The sequence below is a fragment of the Bombina bombina genome, chromosome 11 (genome assembly GCF_027579735.1).
Source record: "Bombina bombina isolate aBomBom1 chromosome 11, aBomBom1.pri, whole genome shotgun sequence".
Lineage (NCBI taxonomy): Eukaryota > Metazoa > Chordata > Amphibia > Anura > Bombinatoridae > Bombina > Bombina bombina.
The window spans coordinates 161,252,094-161,270,802 of record NC_069509.1 but is presented as its reverse complement, the minus strand read 5'-3'; the positions used below and the strand labels follow the sequence as shown (position 1 = coordinate 161,270,802).

At 40.3% G+C, this 18,709-nt stretch overlaps 1 protein-coding gene across 1 annotated transcript in view; it reads right to left on the bottom strand.

Moving 5' to 3' along the window:
• Nucleotides 1–18,709, bottom strand: part of MARF1 (meiosis regulator and mRNA stability factor 1) — a 173,273-nt gene that overhangs the window by 104,876 nt on the left and 49,688 nt on the right. The window contains exons 8-12 of the mRNA XM_053694533.1: nucleotides 14,483–14,938; nucleotides 7,333–7,520; nucleotides 5,130–5,291; nucleotides 4,850–5,036; nucleotides 440–618 (exon numbers count right to left, since the gene is read on the bottom strand). Of these exons, the coding sequence (XP_053550508.1) occupies nucleotides 440–618; nucleotides 4,850–5,036; nucleotides 5,130–5,291; nucleotides 7,333–7,520; nucleotides 14,483–14,938 (1,172 nt within the window). The remainder of the gene's footprint in view (nucleotides 1–439; nucleotides 619–4,849; nucleotides 5,037–5,129; nucleotides 5,292–7,332; nucleotides 7,521–14,482; nucleotides 14,939–18,709) is intronic.

Here is an 18,709-nt window from a genome sequence, read left to right as displayed (position 1 = left end):
CAATGAGCATTGTGCTGATTTTCAGATTTCTAACCAAGCCCCAAAGTATCAAGATGGGGGGGGGGGGGAAGAAAGAGGGTCTGTCTTTTTGTTTTCTCATCAGCCCGTTGCAATGGGTGTCCTAGCCTAAACTTATCAAGTGTGCTAAATTGGGAGCTTCTAAATAAGTTTATAAAAAGGTTTTATACTGGATTTTAATATCAGCATCTGTATTTATAGTCTTCTTTATAGTCGTGTCTATTACATGCAGTTATATGGAAATTGGTGTATACTGGCCCTTTAACATACCTACTAAGATTAAGGGGGGGGGAGCGCCACACAAACCACACAGCTCTTTAAATAAAATTGCAATAAAAAAGTTCCTTCTGGTTCTATATAAGAGTTTATTTAAACAAAAAGCTTAACCCGAAACCCAGCAAGTAACACATTAAGCACAAACCTTAACATAGAAAGCGATTTATTTGTTGCCCCTGTGGCAAGCGAAACCTGGATCCTCTTGCTACCAATTTTATATCGATGCAAACTGTTTACAGCACAAATTGCTTCCTGGAGGTTTTCCATCTGCACCGTAGCTTTCAACTGATAGTCCGTATGAGGGCTGAGTTCAACATGTTTTAGCTGAAAAAAAAAGTTTGAGACTTCAGTAAGACATAGAAAAACAAACACCAAAATACTACGATTAACGGGACATAACACGCATATGCTAAACCCCTTGAAAGTGATGCAGCATAACTAAAAAGCGGATAGGAAAATATCACCTGAACATCTCTATGTAAAAAACAAGGATTTATGCTTACCTGATAAATCTATTTCTTTACTGATATGGAGAGTTTACAATGTCATCAATTACTAGTGGGAATATCACTACTGGCCAGCAGGAGGCAGCAAAGAGCACCACAGCAAAGCTGTTAAGTGTCCCTCCCCTACCAATAAACCCCAGTCATTCGACTGAAGGGAAATGGAAAAAAGAAATAACACAAAGGTGTAGAGGTGCCTGAGGTTTAGCCAAAAAATAACTGTGTTAAAATGTAAGGGTGGGGTCGTGGACTCTCCATATCCAGAAAGAAAGATCAGGTAAGCATAAATCTTGTTTTCCGTCCTAAGATATGGAGAGTCCACGTCGTCATTCAATTACTAGTGGGAACCAATACCCAAGCTAGAGGACACAGATGACTAGGGAGGGAGTGCAGGACAGGAACCTAAACAGAAGGCACCACTGCTTGAAGAACCTTTCTTCCAAAAGAAGCCTCAGCTGAGGCAAAAGTATCAAATTTGTAGAATTTGGAAAAAGTATGCAAAGAGGACCAAGTTGCAGCCTTACAAATCTGTTCCACAGAAGCTTCATTTATGAAAGCCCAAGAACAGGAGACAACCCTCGTGGAATGAGCCGTAATTCTCTCAGGAGGTTGCTGACCAGCAGTCTCATAAGACAAATAATACTACTCAACCATAGCTAAAGAGAAGGAGCTGTAGCTTTCTGACCCTTAAGCTTTCCAGAGAAACAAACAGGACAGAAGACTGGCAAAAATTTTTAGTCGCCTGTATATAAAAAAAAAAAATTAAAGCATGCACAACATCCAAGCTGTGCAACAAACGTTCCTTATTAGACTGATTAGAACAGAGAAGGAACAACAATTTCCTGATTAATATTTCTATCTGAAACCACTTTTGGAAGAAAACCTAACTTAGTACGAAGAACCTACTTAGCATGAAAGATGAGATAAGTCAAATCACAATGCAAAGCCGAGAGTTCCGAAACTCTGAGCAGAAGCGAAAGCAATAAGAAATGAAATCTTCCAAGATAACAACTCAATAGCTATGGAATGCATAGGCTCAAACGGAGCCTGCTGCAAACACTTTAACAAGGTTAAGGCTCCAAGGAGAAGAAACAGACTAACACAGGACTGATTCTGACCAGGGCCTGAAAAAAAAGATTGAACATCTGGAACATCTGCCAGACGCTTGAGAAACAAAATAGAGAATGCAGAAATCTGACCCTTCAGAGAACTGGCCGACAATCCCTTCTCCAGAAATTTCTGGAGAAAATACAAAATCCTAACCTTTGGATTTACACCAATAAAGGTATTTACCATACCTTATAAAACTTTCTAGTAACAGGCGTGTGAGCCTGAATCATGGTCTCAAAGACCGACTCAGAAAAACCACACTTAGACAGAACTAAGCGATCAATCTCCAAGCAGTCAGCTTCAGAGAAACGAGATTTAAATGAAAGAAAGGACCCTGAGATAGAAGGTCCTTCCTCAGAGGCAACCTCCAAGGTGGAAGAGATGACATCTTCACTAGGTCTGCATACCAGATCCTGCAAGGCCACGCAGAAGCTAATAGAATTACTGATGCTCTCTCATTTGATACGAGCAATGACTTGTGGAAGGAGAGCAAAACAGAGGAAACAAGTATGCCATACTGAAATATCAAGGAACATTCTGCCAAGCAGCCATCAGATCCAACTCCGGCATCCCCCATTTGAGGGTTAACCTGGAAAATACCTCCAGAGAGCCCACTCCTTGGGATAAAAAGTCTGTCTGCTCAGCAAGTCCACTTCCCAGTTGTCCACTCCAGGAATGTGGATGGCAGATAAGCAAATGTGAGCTTCTGCCCACAGAACAATTCGAGCCACCTCCTTCGTGGCTAAGGAACTCCGGGTTCCTCCCTGGTGGTTGATGTAAGCCACGAGATGACAATCAGATTGAAACCTGATAAACCAGGCTAAGGACAACTGAGGCCAAGTCATCAGAGCATTGTAAATTGCTCTAAACTCAAAGATATATTCATGGGGAAAGCAGATTTCTACCGAGTCCATACTACCAGCACCTTTAACAAGTCCCAGACTGCTCCCCAGCCCCGCCGACTGGCGCCCATGGCCAAAATCACCCAGGAAGGTCTCCGGAAGCATGTGAACTGTGACACATGCTCCTAAGAAAGCCACCACAGGAGAGAGAGCCTCTTGTCAACTGATCTAAATCTATCCTCTGAGACAGATCTGCATGATCCCTGTTCCAATGTCTGAGCATGCATAACTGCTCTCAAATGAAATCGAGCAAAGGGAAGCGACCATCAGACCAATTACCTCCATACATTGAGCCACTGATGGCTGAACAGCAGACTGCAGAGAGGCAAGAATCTTTATTTTCTGACCTCTGGCAGAAATATTTTCATAGATAGGGAATCTATTATGGCCCCTAAGGAAATTACCCTTGTAGCTGGAACAAGGGAACTCTTTCCAGATTCACTTTCTATCCATGGGAACGTAGAAAAAAAAAAAACAGAAAAAAAAAAAAACACACACAACAAGATCTCTAAATGAGAGTTTGCTTGTTGGAAAAAAAAAAAATATCGTTTAGGTAGGACGTCACTGGAATTCCTCGAGACCTGATCACTATCAAGAGAGCCCCCAGAACCTTTGAGAAAGTTCTGGGAGCTGTGGCAAGGTCAAATGGAAAAGTCAAACTGAAAAAGTTTGACTAGAAATGAGAATCTCAGGAACTTGTGATGATCCCTGTGGATGGAACATGAATATACGCATCCTTCAAGTCTATGGTCATCATGAACTGACCCTCTTCAGTGTACCTGGGTGATCTGAAATAATGGCCTCAGAGAAAGCACACACCGCTAGCTGATCAATCTGAGACTAAGCAGAGACGCAGGTCACATGACCCGCCAACGAGAAACTGCGCTTCATACAAGTGCATGTTTCTCACAGCCTGCAATATTGTACTGTCCTTCCCGCCACGATCTGTAATGGTGGAAAACAGTTAGCCCCATACAAAATAGGATTCTATAACACGGTACCAGATGCTATGTCACGGCCCCGGCAGACATTGACAGAGGCAAAGAGAATGACTGGGGATTTATCGGAAGGGGAGTGACACTTAACAGCTTTGCTGTGGTGCGCTTTGCCTCCTCCTGCTGGCCAGGAGTGATATTCCCACTAGTAATTGATGACTTTGTGGACTCTCCATTTCCCCAGCTCACCAGAGTAAGTGCTGTGTACACCATTAAAAAACACAATAGCCAATCAGCAGTGCTGAGATTTCATGAGATTTCACTGAAATGGCATATTTCACAGAACAGAATGAAAAGGAAAATAAAATTACTGCCTGCACACAACAGATGCACCCTGCCTTGCAAGTCCTGGGACAAGCATCCTGACTAGCTGCTTAAAGTCTCCTTACAGAGAATACTTAAAAGGACAGTCTACTCCAGAATCGTTATGGTTTATAAAGATAAATACCTTTATTACCCCGTTTTGCATAACCAACACTGTTATATTAAAATACTTTTTACCTCTGATTATATTTATCTATAAGCCTTTGCAGAATGCCCCCTTACTTCAGTTCTTTTGACAGACTTGCATTTAGCTAATCAGTGCCCTCTCACTTTTAAATCCACAGGCATGGTCACGTTATCTGTATGGCACATGAACTTACGCCCTCTAGCTGTGAAAAACTGCCAAATGCAATGAAATAAGGGGCAGCCTTTAAAGGTTTTAGAAATTAGCATGAGCCTACCTAGGTTTAGATTTGAATCAAGAATACCAAAAGAACATAGCAAATTTGATAAAAGTGAATTGGAAAGTTGTTTACAATTGCATTCCCTATTTGAATCAGTTTAATTTTGACTAGACTGTCCCTTTAAGACCTTTGAGGTAGATTTCTTCCTTTTTACACAGATGTTTAGGTGATAGTGTCTAGTCAGCTTTTTACAGCATCACTTTCATGTGCTTGAACATGTGTTATGTCACTTTAATGGCAAGCCTTGATAACTTATTACACCAAGAACAATGGATAGGATCATTTTAGTTAATGAAGCAAGAGACTGAGGAAGTTACCTTTCCATGCCTGGAAAATAGGTCAAAGAGGGTTTTCTGAAGTTCTTTTCTAGACATTCTGTAGTCCAGATTGGCAATGTGAATATCAGTGCCGTATGCAAATGGATCTCCTGTGCACTCTCCAGCAATTGTCTGGTTAACAGCAAGTGGGGAAGAAGAACGGTTTGAAAGACTCGGTGACAAACTTCTGCGAAGGAAAAAAAAATAATAAAAAATAAAAAAACACAGATCAAGACAAGATTAAGACCAGTCATCCAAGTAGGTCAAGAGTAGGTCTTACCTTGAAGACCAACAACTTGGAGATGAACGTAAAGGACTCCGATGCCGTGATCCCCTGAGTTTGCTAAAAGCAGACGGGTTACTGATTTGAAATGCAATTTCATCATCTTCTTTCTTCTCAAGAGGAGAATTTGAAACACTTCTGCTAATATGGTCATTGTTCCTTTAAAAAACAAAAAAAAACCCTCAAATGATAGCAGATACAGCCGCCTATACAATTCAAGTGTTTTGTACTATCCAGATATTTTTTTCTGTTCCATCTAAAAGAAAATATTTAGAACTGTATTACTAAGCTTTCAAATTATTTTTTTAAAAAGTGGTCTAGCACAGGGGAGGTCAGATCCAACTGTTACGGTGGACTAGAAATATCAACCTGTAGTAACCTCCAGAGATGGGAATTTGTTCTGAATTTCTTTTCTACAACAAATTTTGCAACAAGAGACCAAAGAGACTCTAAAAGCACTTAATACTACAAGACTTCCTGAACTCAATCACATATCACTACTAATGATTTACATTCTACTAAAAAACGACCTAAAGATTAGCTTGAAGGAAGTCCAAAAGTTTAGTCAGAACCTAATTTCTTGCTCATACTACAAACTGAACTATATTTAATGGGCAACACCACCTGGCTGATTCTACTGAATATCTAGCTAGCTAAAATGTTTTCATGTACGTATTGTGCGTCATCAATTTAGCCTTGTGTTGCAAAAGACCAGTGTATAACCTGGGAGCATTTAGTAGATGAAAATAAGCTCCTGCACTGGTCTAAGCAAGCACTGAGTAACCTATAGCAGGGATAGATATCTGTAGAATAGGGCATGCAGTGTACACAAGCTCTCTAGTGACATGCAAGAAGAATGTTTGGGAGGGGGGGCAGGGGACACAGGAACAGTGACCAAAATAAATGTTCATTGTGGTAGAATGAGCAAATAGCATGAAATACCGATAGAATGTAAGGATTTTAAAACACAAAACAGAAATATACCTGATAAATTATTTTCGCTTTCTTGGCAGCGAGTCTACGAAATCCATTCATTACCTATAGAAAATACTTCACCTGGCCACCAGGAGGAGCCAAAGACACCACAAACCGCAAATTTAAAAAATAAAAAAAAAAAAAAAAAAAAAAAAGTGGTGTAGTAACACTTCCGGGAGCTTAAAACTTGTAGTGCATGCTTTTGTAGGACAGAGGCCCAGCGTAGACCCTACTGCAAAAAACACTAGGTCCGAATGGCAAGTCCAGTTGGAGCACAGTGCCGCTTTTCGGAGCATAATGAGACCCCACAAAAAAGCTATGACATCTAACCAGAAGTACCCCTTCTCTTCAAGATTGCCCATGTAGTTTTATTGTACTTCAGATTAAAGATATTCCCCCGTTCTGGGAGGGTCATTGGAATCTATGGTCATATTTTATCCTTGTATTCATGCAGTCTGAATGCTCACACTATCTTCTTAAGCAACAAGCCATAAGAAAGGGGAAATTAACAGGACTTCCCCAGCTTCTTGCATCCTGAAGGAGTCCTGTAGCTCAAAGGAAAATCAGTGTAACCAACACTGTTTGCCTAAAAGAGGATAGCAGAAAACTGGAAGAGGCATAGGAACTTCCGAGACATCCAGTAGCTAACATACACCACAAATCTACTAAGAGAATTACATGGCTTTCAACAACTCCACTGTCCTTTCTTGCAGGAAACAATACATTGAGGACAATAAAATCAGAATCTTCAGCAGAGCACTTCTCTCTGCCTACCTCTAAGAACGAAGCAAATAACTATTGAGAGGGTAGGGGAAGTGAGAGGGATTTGCCATTTTTTTGCCTGCACCTGGTGGCCAGGTGAAGTAATTCTTATAGGTTATGAATGGATTTTGTGGATTCGCTCTGCCATTAGAAAAAAGAAAAAAACTGCAACATTCATATTCTTGAAAGTCTACCAGTATTATGTGTGCATATTCACAAACTGCTGAGTGTATTTACTACAGACAACACCCCTTTTAACAAAAGAGATTTAAAATGTATATGTAAAAATCAGTAACCTATGGACTTTTCATCAATCACTCATTGTCTGACATTACCAGCTGACACAAGCAGCAGAGAAAAATTGTATGCAAGAAAAAAAGAAAGAAAAAAAAAAGGATTACAGTAATCCATTTAAAAAAAATAAAAATGCATAAAACATTGGCAAATGTACTATATGACCTACTTTTGAAAAGGTTTTAAAAAGTGGTCCTCTGTCCCAACACTTTTCACTGTAACAGGCACTTCGCCTAAAGAATGGCAGCTAGATTTAACCCCGGCAGCGTCATGTCTGTCGCCATTCTTTTTCTTCTCTTGGTCTGGGTGTCTCTGATTATTTCCAGAACTCGATTTGGACTGCATTTGGCACAACTCCTAAAATATATATTAAAGTGTCAGTAAATGTTGGTACTTTACGTATCACATATTGTCAGACTAATATTCTGAGCACTTAGCTATTATATTTTTTAAAACAGCATTTTAAAACGAAGTAATAGCATATAGAAATTACCAAAAATGAACGTTATGGAAGTCCTAACTCTCCACCCATAAAGGCGATCCTACTGTGGGAGTGCTCTCTCTGCTTACAGTTCACCCCCAGGGAAGAGCTAACACCCCTAGTAACTCCCATTACTGCTCGTTCACACGCTTTTTTTGTTAAGCGCTTCTGGCCAGCTACTCAAACTGCGCATGCACAGCGCAATGGTAAACACTGGATCGCTGTTATTTTGGTATAGCGATTCATTGTTTAGCATCGTATGTGAAAATGCAAGAAAGGACTTATCGTTTACCTTGGATGCATAAAATAAAAAGGAAAAAATAACAGAATTTATGTTTACCTGATAAATTACTTTCTCCAACGGTGTGTCCGGTCCACGGCGTCATCCTTACTTGTGGGATATTCTCTTCCCCAACAGGAAATGGCAAAGAGCCCAGCAAAGCTGGTCACATGATCCCTCCTAGGCTCCGCCTACCCCAGTCATTCGACCGACGTTAAGGAGGAATATTTGCATAGGAGAAACCATATGGTACCGTGGTGACTGTAGTTAAAGAAAATAAATTATCAGACCTGATTAAAAAAAAAAAAAAAACCAGGGCGGGCCGTGGACCGGACACACCGTTGGAGAAAGTAATTTATCAGGTAAACATAAATTCTGTTTTCTCCAACATAGGTGTGTCCGGTCCACGGCGTCATCCTTACTTGTGGGAACCAATACCAAAGCTTTAGGACACGGATGAAGGGAGGGAGCAAATCAGGTCACCTAAATGGAAGGCACCACGGCTTGCAAAACCTTTCTCCCAAAAATAGCCTCAGAAGAAGCAAAAGTATCAAACTTGTAAAATTTGGTAAAAGTGTGCAGTGAAGACCAAGTCGCTGCCCTACATATCTGATCAACAGAAGCCTCGTTCTTGAAGGCCCATGTGGAAGCCACAGCCCTAGTGGAATGAGCTGTGATTCTTTCGGGAGGCTGCCGTCCGGCAGTCTCGTAAGCCAATCTGATGATGCTTTTAATCCAAAAAGAGAGAGAGGTAGAAGTTGCTTTTTGACCTCTCCTTTTACCGGAATAAACAACAAACAAGGAAGATGTTTGTCTAAAATCCTTTGTAGCATCTAAATAGAATTTTAGAGCGCGAACAACATCCAAATTGTGCAACAAACGTTCCTTCTTTGAAACTGGTTTCGGACACAGAGAAGGTACGATAATCTCCTGGTTAATGTTTTTGTTAGAAACAACTTTTGGAAGAAAACCAGGTTTAGTACGTAAAACCACCTTATCTGCATGGAACACCAGATAAGGAGGAGAACACTGCAGAGCAGATAATTCTGAAACTCTTCTAGCAGAAGAAATTGCAACTAAAAACAAAACTTTCCAAGATAATAACTTAATATCAACGGAATGCAAGGGTTCAAACGGAACCCCCTGAAGAACTGAAAGAACTAAATTGAGACTCCAAGGAGGAGTCAAAGGTTTGTAAACAGGCTTAATTCTAACCAGAGCCTGAACAAAGGCTTGAACATCTGGCACAGCGGCCAGCTTTTTGTGAAGTAACACAGACAAGGCAGAAATCTGTCCCTTCAGGGAACTTGCAGATAATCCTTTTTCCAATCCTTCTTGAAGGAAGGATAGAATCCTAGGAATCTTAACCTTGTCCCAAGGGAATCCTTTAGATTCACACCAACAGATATATTTTTTCCAAATTTTGTGGTAAATCTTTCTAGTTACAGGCTTTCTGGCCTGAACAAGAGTATCGATAACAGAATCTGAGAATCCTCGCTTCGATAAGATCAAGCGTTCAATCTCCAAGCAGTCAGCTGGAGTGAAACCAGATTCGGATGTTCGAACGGACCCTGAACAAGAAGGTCTCGTCTCAAAGGTAGCTTCCAAGGAGGAGCCGATGACATATTCACCAGATCTGCGAACCAAGTCCTGCGTGGCCACGCAGGAGCTATCAAGATCACCGACGCCCTCTCCTGATTGATCCTGGCTACCAGCCTGGGGATGAGAGGAAACGGCGGGAACACATAAGCTAGTTTGAAGGTCCAAGGTGCTACTAGTGCATCCACTAGAGCCGCCTTGGGATCCCTGGATCTGGACCCGTAGCAAGGAACTTTGAAGTTCTGACGAGAGGCCATCAGATCCATGTCTGGAATGCCCCACAGCTGAGTGACTTGGGCAAAGATTTCCGGATGGAGTTCCCACTCCCCCGGATGCAATGTCTGACGACTCAGAAAATCCGCTTCCCAATTTTCCACTCCTGGGATGTGGATAGCAGACAGGTGGCAGGAGTGAGACTCCGCCCATAGAATGATTTTGGTCACTTCTTCCATCGCCAGGGAACTCCTTGTTCCCCCCTGATGGTTGATGTACGCAACAGTTGTCATGTTGTCTGATTGAAACCGTATGAACTTGGCCCTCGCTAGCTGAGGCCAAGCCTTGAGAGCATTGAATATCGCTCTCAGTTCCAGAATATTTATCGGTAGAAGAGATTCTTCCCGAGACCAAAGACCCTGAGCTTTCAGGGATCCCCAGACCGCGCCCCAGCCCATCAGACTGGCGTCGGTCGTGACAATGACCCACTCTGGTCTGCGGAATGTCATCCCTCGTGACAGGTTGTCCAGGGACAGCCACCAACGGAGTGAGTCTCTGGTCCTCTGATTTACTTGTATCTTCGGAGACAAGTCTGTATAGTCCCCATTCCACTGACTGAGCATGCACAGTTGTAATGGTCTTAGATGAATGCGTGCAAAAGGAACTATGTCCATTGCCGCTACCATCAACCCGATCACTTCCATGCACTGAGCTATGGAAGGAAGAGGAACGGAATGAAGTATCCGACAAGAGTCTAGAAGTTTTGTTTTTCTGGCCTCTGTCAGAAAAATCCTCATTTCTAAGGAGTCTATTATTGTTCCCAAGAAGGGAACCCTTGTTGACGGAGATAGAGAACTCTTTTCCACGTTCACTTTCCATCCGTGAGATCTGAGAAAGGCCAGGACAATGTCCGTGTGAGCCTTTGCTTGAGGAAGGGACGACGCTTGAATCAGAATGTCGTCCAAGTAAGGTACTACAGCAATGCCCCTTGGTCTTAGCACAGCTAGAAGGGACCCTAGTACCTTTGTGAAAATCCTTGGAGCAGTGGCCAATCCGAAAGGAAGCGCCACGAACTGGTAATGTTTGTCCAGGAATGCGAACCTCAGGAACCGATGATGTTCCTTGTGGATAGGAATATGTAGATACGCATCCTTTAAATCCACCGTGGTCATGAATTGACCTTCCTGGATGGAAGGAAGAATAGTTCGAATGGTTTCCATCTTGAACGATGGAACCTTGAGAAACTTGTTTAAGATCTTGAGATCTAAGATTGGTCTGAACGTTCCCTCTTTTTTGGGAACTATAAACAGATTGGAGTAGAACCCCATCCCTTGTTCTCTTAATGGAACGGGATGAATCACTCCCATTTTTAACAGGTCTTCTACACAATGTAAGAATGCCTGTCTTTTTATGTGGTCTGAAGACAACTGAGACCTGTGGAACCTCCCCCTTGGGGGAAGTCCCTTGAATTCCAGAAGATAACCTTGGGAGACTATTTCTAGCGCCCAAGGATCCAGAACATCTCTTGCCCAAGCCTGAGCGAAGAGAGAGAGTCTGCCCCCCACCAGATCCGGTCCCGGATCGGGGGCCAACATTTCATGCTGTCTTGGTAGCAGTGGCAGGTTTCTTGGCCTGCTTTCCCTTGTTCCAGCCTTGCATTGGTCTCCAAGCTGGCTTGGCTTGAGAAGTATTACCCTCTTGCTTAGAGGACGTAGCACTTTGGGCTGGTCCGTTTCTACGAAAGGGACGAAAATTAGGTTTATTTTTTGCCTTGAAAGGCCGATCCTGAGGAAGGGCGTGGCCCTTACCCCCAGTGATATCCGAGATAATCTCTTTCAAGTCCGGGCCAAACAGCGTTTTCCCCTTGAAAGGAATGTTAAGTAACTTGTTCTTGGAAGACGCATCAGCCGACCAAGATTTCAACCAAAGCGCTCTGCGTGCCACAATAGCAAACCCAGAATTCTTAGCCGCTAACCTAGCCAATTGCAAAGTGGCGTCTAGGGTGAAAGAATTAGCCAATTTGAGAGCATTGATTCTGTCCATAATCTCCTCATAAGGAGGAGAATCACTGTCGACCGCCTTTATCAGCTCATCGAACCAGAAACATGCGGCTGTAGCGACAGGGACAATGCATGAAATTGGTTGTAGAAGGTAACCCTGCTGAACAAACATCTTTTTAAGCAAACCTTCTAATTTTTTATCCATAGGATCTTTGAAAGCACAACTATCCTATCAGAGCTCCTCTCACATGCGACTGCATGCCATGCCTCTCAAAAACAAGTGCGCAACACCGGCGCGAAAATGAGGCTCTGCCTATGCTTTGGGAAAGCCCCTAAAGAATAAGGTGTCTAAAACAGTGCCTGCCGATATTATTATATCAAAATACCCAGATAAAATGATTCCTCAAGGCTAAATATGTGTTAATAATCAAGCGATTTAGCCCAAAAAAAGTCTACAGTCTTAATAAGCCCTTTTTGAAGCCCTTATTTACAATCGTAATAAACATGGCTTACCGGATCCCAGAGGGAAAATGACAGCTTCCAGCATTACATCGTCTTGTTAGAATGTGTCATACCTCAAGCAGCAAGAGACTGCTCACTGTTCCCCCAACTGAAGTTAATTGCTCTCAACAGTCCTGTGTGGAACAGCCATGGATTTTAGTGACGGTTGCTAAAATCATTTTCCTCATACAAACAGAAATCTTCATCTCTTTTCTGTTTCTGAGTAAATAGTACATACCAGCACTATTTCAAAATGACAAACTCTTGATTGAATAATAAAAACTACAGTTAAACACTAAAAAACTCTAAGCCATCTCCGTGGAGATGTTGCCTGTACAACGGCAAAGAGAATGACTGGGGTAGGCGGAGCCTAGGAGGGATCATGTGACCAGCTTTGCTGGGCTCTTTGCCATTTCCTGTTGGGGAAGAGAATATCCCACAAGTAAGGATGACGCCGTGGACCGGACACACCTATGTTGGAGAAATTTAATTTTTTACAGTTCCTGTGTAACTTCATTATGCGCATGCCCAGTATGTCTCCAGCAAATCCCTGTTAATCAATGATCACGCATCCCTGACACTCAAGGAACTGCGCGATTGATACATAGATCAATCGTCATATTTGCATGAGGCATTTTGAAAAACCTACATTTACTGTCCCTTTAATAAATAATTATATAACTATTTTATACAGACCGCAGATTTATACATACAAGTAATTAATTTATCACCCCAACATATATAAATGCTAGTCATTTTTATATAATTTTAATATGTCAATATTATGCCTGGAAATGTATTAAACAAAAGCAGTTTAGCATGCAAGATTAAACTAAATATTGCAGTATTGTTTTGTTATTGCTTACAAATTCTCACTGACTGATAAGGACAGCTAGCTCATCAGGACACAACCCTTGAAGTATGATGAGAAAATAAATTATTCAGGACAGGAAAATTAGACAGTAAAAACATTGGCTGTAATGTCACTTTGCAAATAAACGTGCTTTAATGTTACTTTTTATAGAATGGAGGTTAATTCCTTGCCTCCACCTACTTACGGGTGCAGCCATGATTAATTCTAGTGTGGACGCATTTGCACATGTGCAGCAAATATTCAGATACCTGCAGTGTAACCTAGGTTCAAAATTGTGGCACTCATAATTAGAGGAAGGTGCATGACATTTATTTTAGTGTTTAAATGTCCCTTTAAGCATGAATTAGCTTTTCTGATAGTAGATCAGTGCCAAAGCAGGGTCACATGAAGGCTAGGGAGGGAAGAACATCTAATGCACACAACAATCGCACTCCAAAAGCTCCTTTATTATTCCAACAGGATAAAAATGTTACAAGAATATAAAACCATTTTATGCTTTTCACGCCCATGGTTGCCAGACTATGGGCGCAAAATGCGTAAGATTGTTATCCTCTTTATTTTAACCTGCCGGAATAAAGTTTGCGATTTTTAAGGAGCTTTTGGAGTAAAGCTGCTGTGTGTGTGCCTTGAACGTATTGCAGCTAGTACCCCCACTGCAGTGAAGCTTAGGATTGGGATCTCTCCCATTTGGATCCATAGCAACGGATGTGTTCGTTAACCTAGGGAATAATATCTGCCTACACCTGAAGATGAAGACCTCCCTGCCAAATGTTTTGTGCACTGAAGGAAACATAATTGGTAGAATTTAGTGAAAGAATCCAAAGGAAAAAAAATGTTGCATAATCAACAATGCTACACATTGGAAGTTCAACAAAAGTGCAATTACATTGTCTTGTTATGCATTAGGCGATTATGCAAATGCAGGATGAATAACCTTTGGATTTTTAATCAACCCTGCACATTAGGGATGTGCATTCGAATCTCCTATGTGATGTTCCAAATGCAAAAGTGCGTTCCCTTTGGATATTTTCGTAGCCTGATTGATTCCTGTAAAAGATCCCCAAATCTAAGATTTGAATTTGCTCAGATCTTAGTGTTGGGGGATCTTTTACAGGAATCAATCCAGCTACGAAAATATCCGAAGGGAACAAGCAGTTGCTAACTTTCGCATTCATCTTCACAAAAGGACATACACAGTGAAGAGATAGAGATTGCCTCAGACTTTCGTGAGGCAATTGTTTCTATCCACTACCATGAGGTCTGGAGGATATCTACCCACTAAGACCAATGTGGATTTACAGGAGCATGACAAAAAAAATAGCACAAAACTATTTTATTTTAAATTGTAAAGAGGTTTTGCTAGTATTTTACCTGCAGACTTTTTACGTTAGCATTTTTGGCGGCAGAGCTTTGTGTTGTCACTTTGCTAGCAGCAGCTTTAGCGTTTGGGGACGCTTCATTTTGATCTTTAGATGTGAGGCACAGTTTGGTGTTTTTGCTCAGTTTCTTGGGAGACTTGGTTTTCTCAGTTCCAGTGCAGTTCATGTTTTTTGTTCCAGTGCAGTTAGAGTTTTTTGTTTCTATTAAATCCTTGTTTTTAGGGGTAAAAGACACAGCGATCCTGTTGCCAAACACATCTTCGTTTTCCATGCGCTTTTGAGCCCGCTCCGCACTCTCCTGGTTTATAAAACGAAGGATGGCACTGCTGCCAGAGATGGTCATTACCTTTCCCCCACAATTATCAGACAAACGTCGAAGGCGGTTACTGATACTTTTCGTGTCTCTGTTCGTTGGCAAATTATATACATATAAAAGAGTATGGCACTGCTGCAAGGGAAAGGATATTAGATCAATGTGGTGTAACGTTCAAATAGACTATAAATGCACACTTTCATAATTGTATATTAAAGAACCATTTTCAGGTATCCTGCAATTCTTAACACATTCAATGAACATAGGAGCAATATTAAAAATGCTTCAATATTCAACAACATTTTACTATTGCACTACAGCATGCCTGTTTTTAAACTCTTTGGAAGTCCACATTGGAAGGGAGGGTACTTCTGCTCCAGAGAGTTGGTCATAGGCCAGAGACTTGTGCTTAATGGGCACAAAAGGAAGCAGGCATCACAAGGTGTGCAGATAAATAGCAAAAGCATTTATTGAAAAATCATTTAAAAAACAAATTATACAATACTACTACTACAAATACTACTACAAATACTACTACTAATACTACTACTACTACTACTACTAATACTACTAATACTACTACTAATACTACTACTAATACTACTACTACTACTACTACTACTAATACTACTACTACTAATACTACTACTACTAATACTACTACTACTAATACTACTACTACTAATACTACTACTACTAATACTACTACTACTAATACTAATACTACTAATACTAATACTACTACTAATACTACTACTAATACTACTACTAATACTACTACTAATACTAATGTAGGGGCATTACAGAAAAGGGAAGGAAGGCGGGACTTTGCTTTAATGCCCACACGCTGTTCCCAATTTTCCAGCTGGATGTGGCGGGTGAGCCAGTCACTCTAGAGCAGTTGTTACCTAGATGGGCTACACCTTTTTAAAATACAAAACAATAGTAAAATGCCCAGTGCATTAGAGCAGGGCTCAACAAACACAGGAGCCACTGGTTCCTAGGATTTTACCCCTGGCTCCTAACAGTTATTCTCCATATATGACTGGCTCTTCGATATTCTTATTGGCACCTAAATTTAAAACAGATTTGTTGACACCTTCATTAGAAAATTAAAAGGGACATTAAATAGCTGCGCACAACTATCCTAGAATGATACTACTCACTAGGTTATTGTATTTCATCCTCTTCCTGCATATCTCTTTACTTGTTCTCCTGTTATAATAGCTTAAAGGTGCCAGATACTGAAGCTCCGCCTCTTTGTGCTGGGGGCCACCATCTTGGATTTTAGGTATTCTCACAACCTATGACATAAGCTGTGCACACTCAGTAATATTTGTTATTACAAATGTATAACGTGCTTCACGTTAGGGTGCATGATACAAAGCTGGAGCTGTATTTTTTTATTTTAAATATATTGTGTAACTGGGAAAAAAAAATGCAAAAATATACAGCTCACATGATGCACACTCAACTGTAGCCCATTATGGACAATATCACTGATCTGTGAGTGTGCACTGCTGTCACAGGCTGTGAGTATAACCAAGCTCCAAGATGGCAGCCCCCAGCACAAAAAGGCGGAGCTTCAGTATCCGACACCTTTACAAATCAGTTCTCCTGTTTTAATAGCTTAAAGAGCTGCAGGAACAGGATGAAATAAAACATAGTGAGTAGTTCCTATTCTTTTGAAGTTGCGCAGTTAAAAAGGGACATGAAACCCAGAATCTTTTTTCTTGATTCAGGTAGAACATACAATTTTAAACAACTTTCCAATTCATTTCTATCATCTAATTGTCGTCATTTTCTTGGTACCCTATGTTGAAAAAGCAGCAATGCTTTACTGGGAGCTAGTTAACGCATTGAGTGAGCCAATAACTTTAGGCATATATGTGCAGCCACCAATCAGCAGCTTATGAGAATACCAAGACAACAAAAAACTAGAAAAGTAAATTGAAAAGGTGTTAAAAATCAAATGCACTATCAGAATCATGAAAGCAAAAATGGGGGGGTTCATATCACTTTAATTCTGAACTTCTTTGTTACTCTTAATTGTCAAAATCCGATTTTATTTAAAAAAAAAAAAAAACATAATTTATGTAAGAACTTACCTGATAAATTCATTTCTTTCATATTAGCAAGAGTCCATGAGCTAGTGACGTATGGGATATACATTCCTACCAGGAGGGGCAAAGTTTCCCAAACCTCAAAATGCCTATAAATACACCCCTCACCACACCCACAATTCAGTTTAACGAATAGCCAAGAAGTGGGGTGATAAGAAAAAAAGTGCGAAAGCATATAAAATAAGGAATTGGAATAATTGTGCTTTATACAAAATCATAACCACCACAAAAAAGGGTGGGCCTCATGGACTCTTGCTAATATGAAAGAAATGAATTTATCAGGTAAGTTCTTACATAAATTATGTTTTCTTTCATGTAATTAGCAAGAGTCCATGAGCTAGTGACGTATGGGATAATGACTACCCAAGATGTGGATCTTTCCACGCAAGAGTCACTAGAGAGGGAGGGATAAAATAAAGACAGCCAATTCCTGCTGAAAATAATCCACACCCAAAATAAAAGTTTAACGAAAAACATAAGCAGAAGATTCAAACTGAAACCGCTGCCTGAAGTACTTTTCTACCAAAAACTGCTTCAGAAGAAGAAAATACATCAAAATGGTAGAATTTAGTAAAAGTATGCAAAGAGGACCAAGTTGCTGCTTTGCAAATCTGGTCAACCGAAGCTTCATTCCTAAACGCCCAGGAAGTAGAAACTGACCTAGTAGAATGAGCTGTAATTCTCTGAGGCGGAGTTTTACCCGACTCAACATAAGCAAGATGAATTAAAGATTTCAACCAAGATGCCAAAGAAATGGCAGAAGCTTTCTGGCCTTTTCTAGAACCGGAAAAGATAACAAATAGACTAGAAGTCTTACGGAAAGATTTCGTAGCTTCAACATAATATTTCAAAGCTCTAACAACATCCAAAGAATGCAACGATTTCTCCTTATGGAATTTAATATGTGGAGTGTAGGTGGCGCTAGAAGTACACTAGGTATACCAAGCAATGGGTTAATAAACTGATTTTCTAAGTCTGTATTTTACTAATGTCCTTAAATGCATTGGGTGGTGATAAAAAAGATTCTAAAACTGAGTGGATAATTAACTCAAATTTATTCAATAATGTGAACATAGAAATCAACAAGATCAATCATGCATGTGGCCCACACTAATCAATCACAACACCTTTCAAATCACAATTAAAATATCAACATTAAAAAATCACACTTTGTCATTAAAATGTAAAAATATAGCAGCAATAATCTTTAAATAAATAAATCCCAGTGAAGCAGTAGTAAGGCAATACAAATGCAATAAGAATGCAATAAAAATGCAATAAAAAAGAATGCAATAAAAAATGCCGTAAAAATTGTTGAGGCAATTATATTTTTGTTCTATATGCCTTATAAAGGTTCCTATTCGTTTTGGTCTTATGAGACGGTTTTGTCCATAGATATGTTCCTTATCATAGTCAGAGTTGGGATAAACTTTCTCTTAAGTGTATAGGGCAAAACTCTGGTAATTCAAGTCTCTTTCGTACTATGCCCTATTGAAGAGACTTGAATTACCAGAGTTTTGCCCTATACACTTAAGAGAAAGTTTATCCCAACTCTGACTATGATAAGGAACATATCTATGGACAAAACCGTCTCATAAGACCAAAACGAATAGGAACCTTTATAAGGCATATAGAACAAAAATATAATTGCCTCAACAATTTTTACGGCATTTTTTATTGCATTCTTTTTTATTGCATTTTTATTGCATTCTTATTGCATTTGTATTGCCTTACTACTGCTTCACTGGGATTTATTTATTTAAAGATTATTGCTGCTATATTT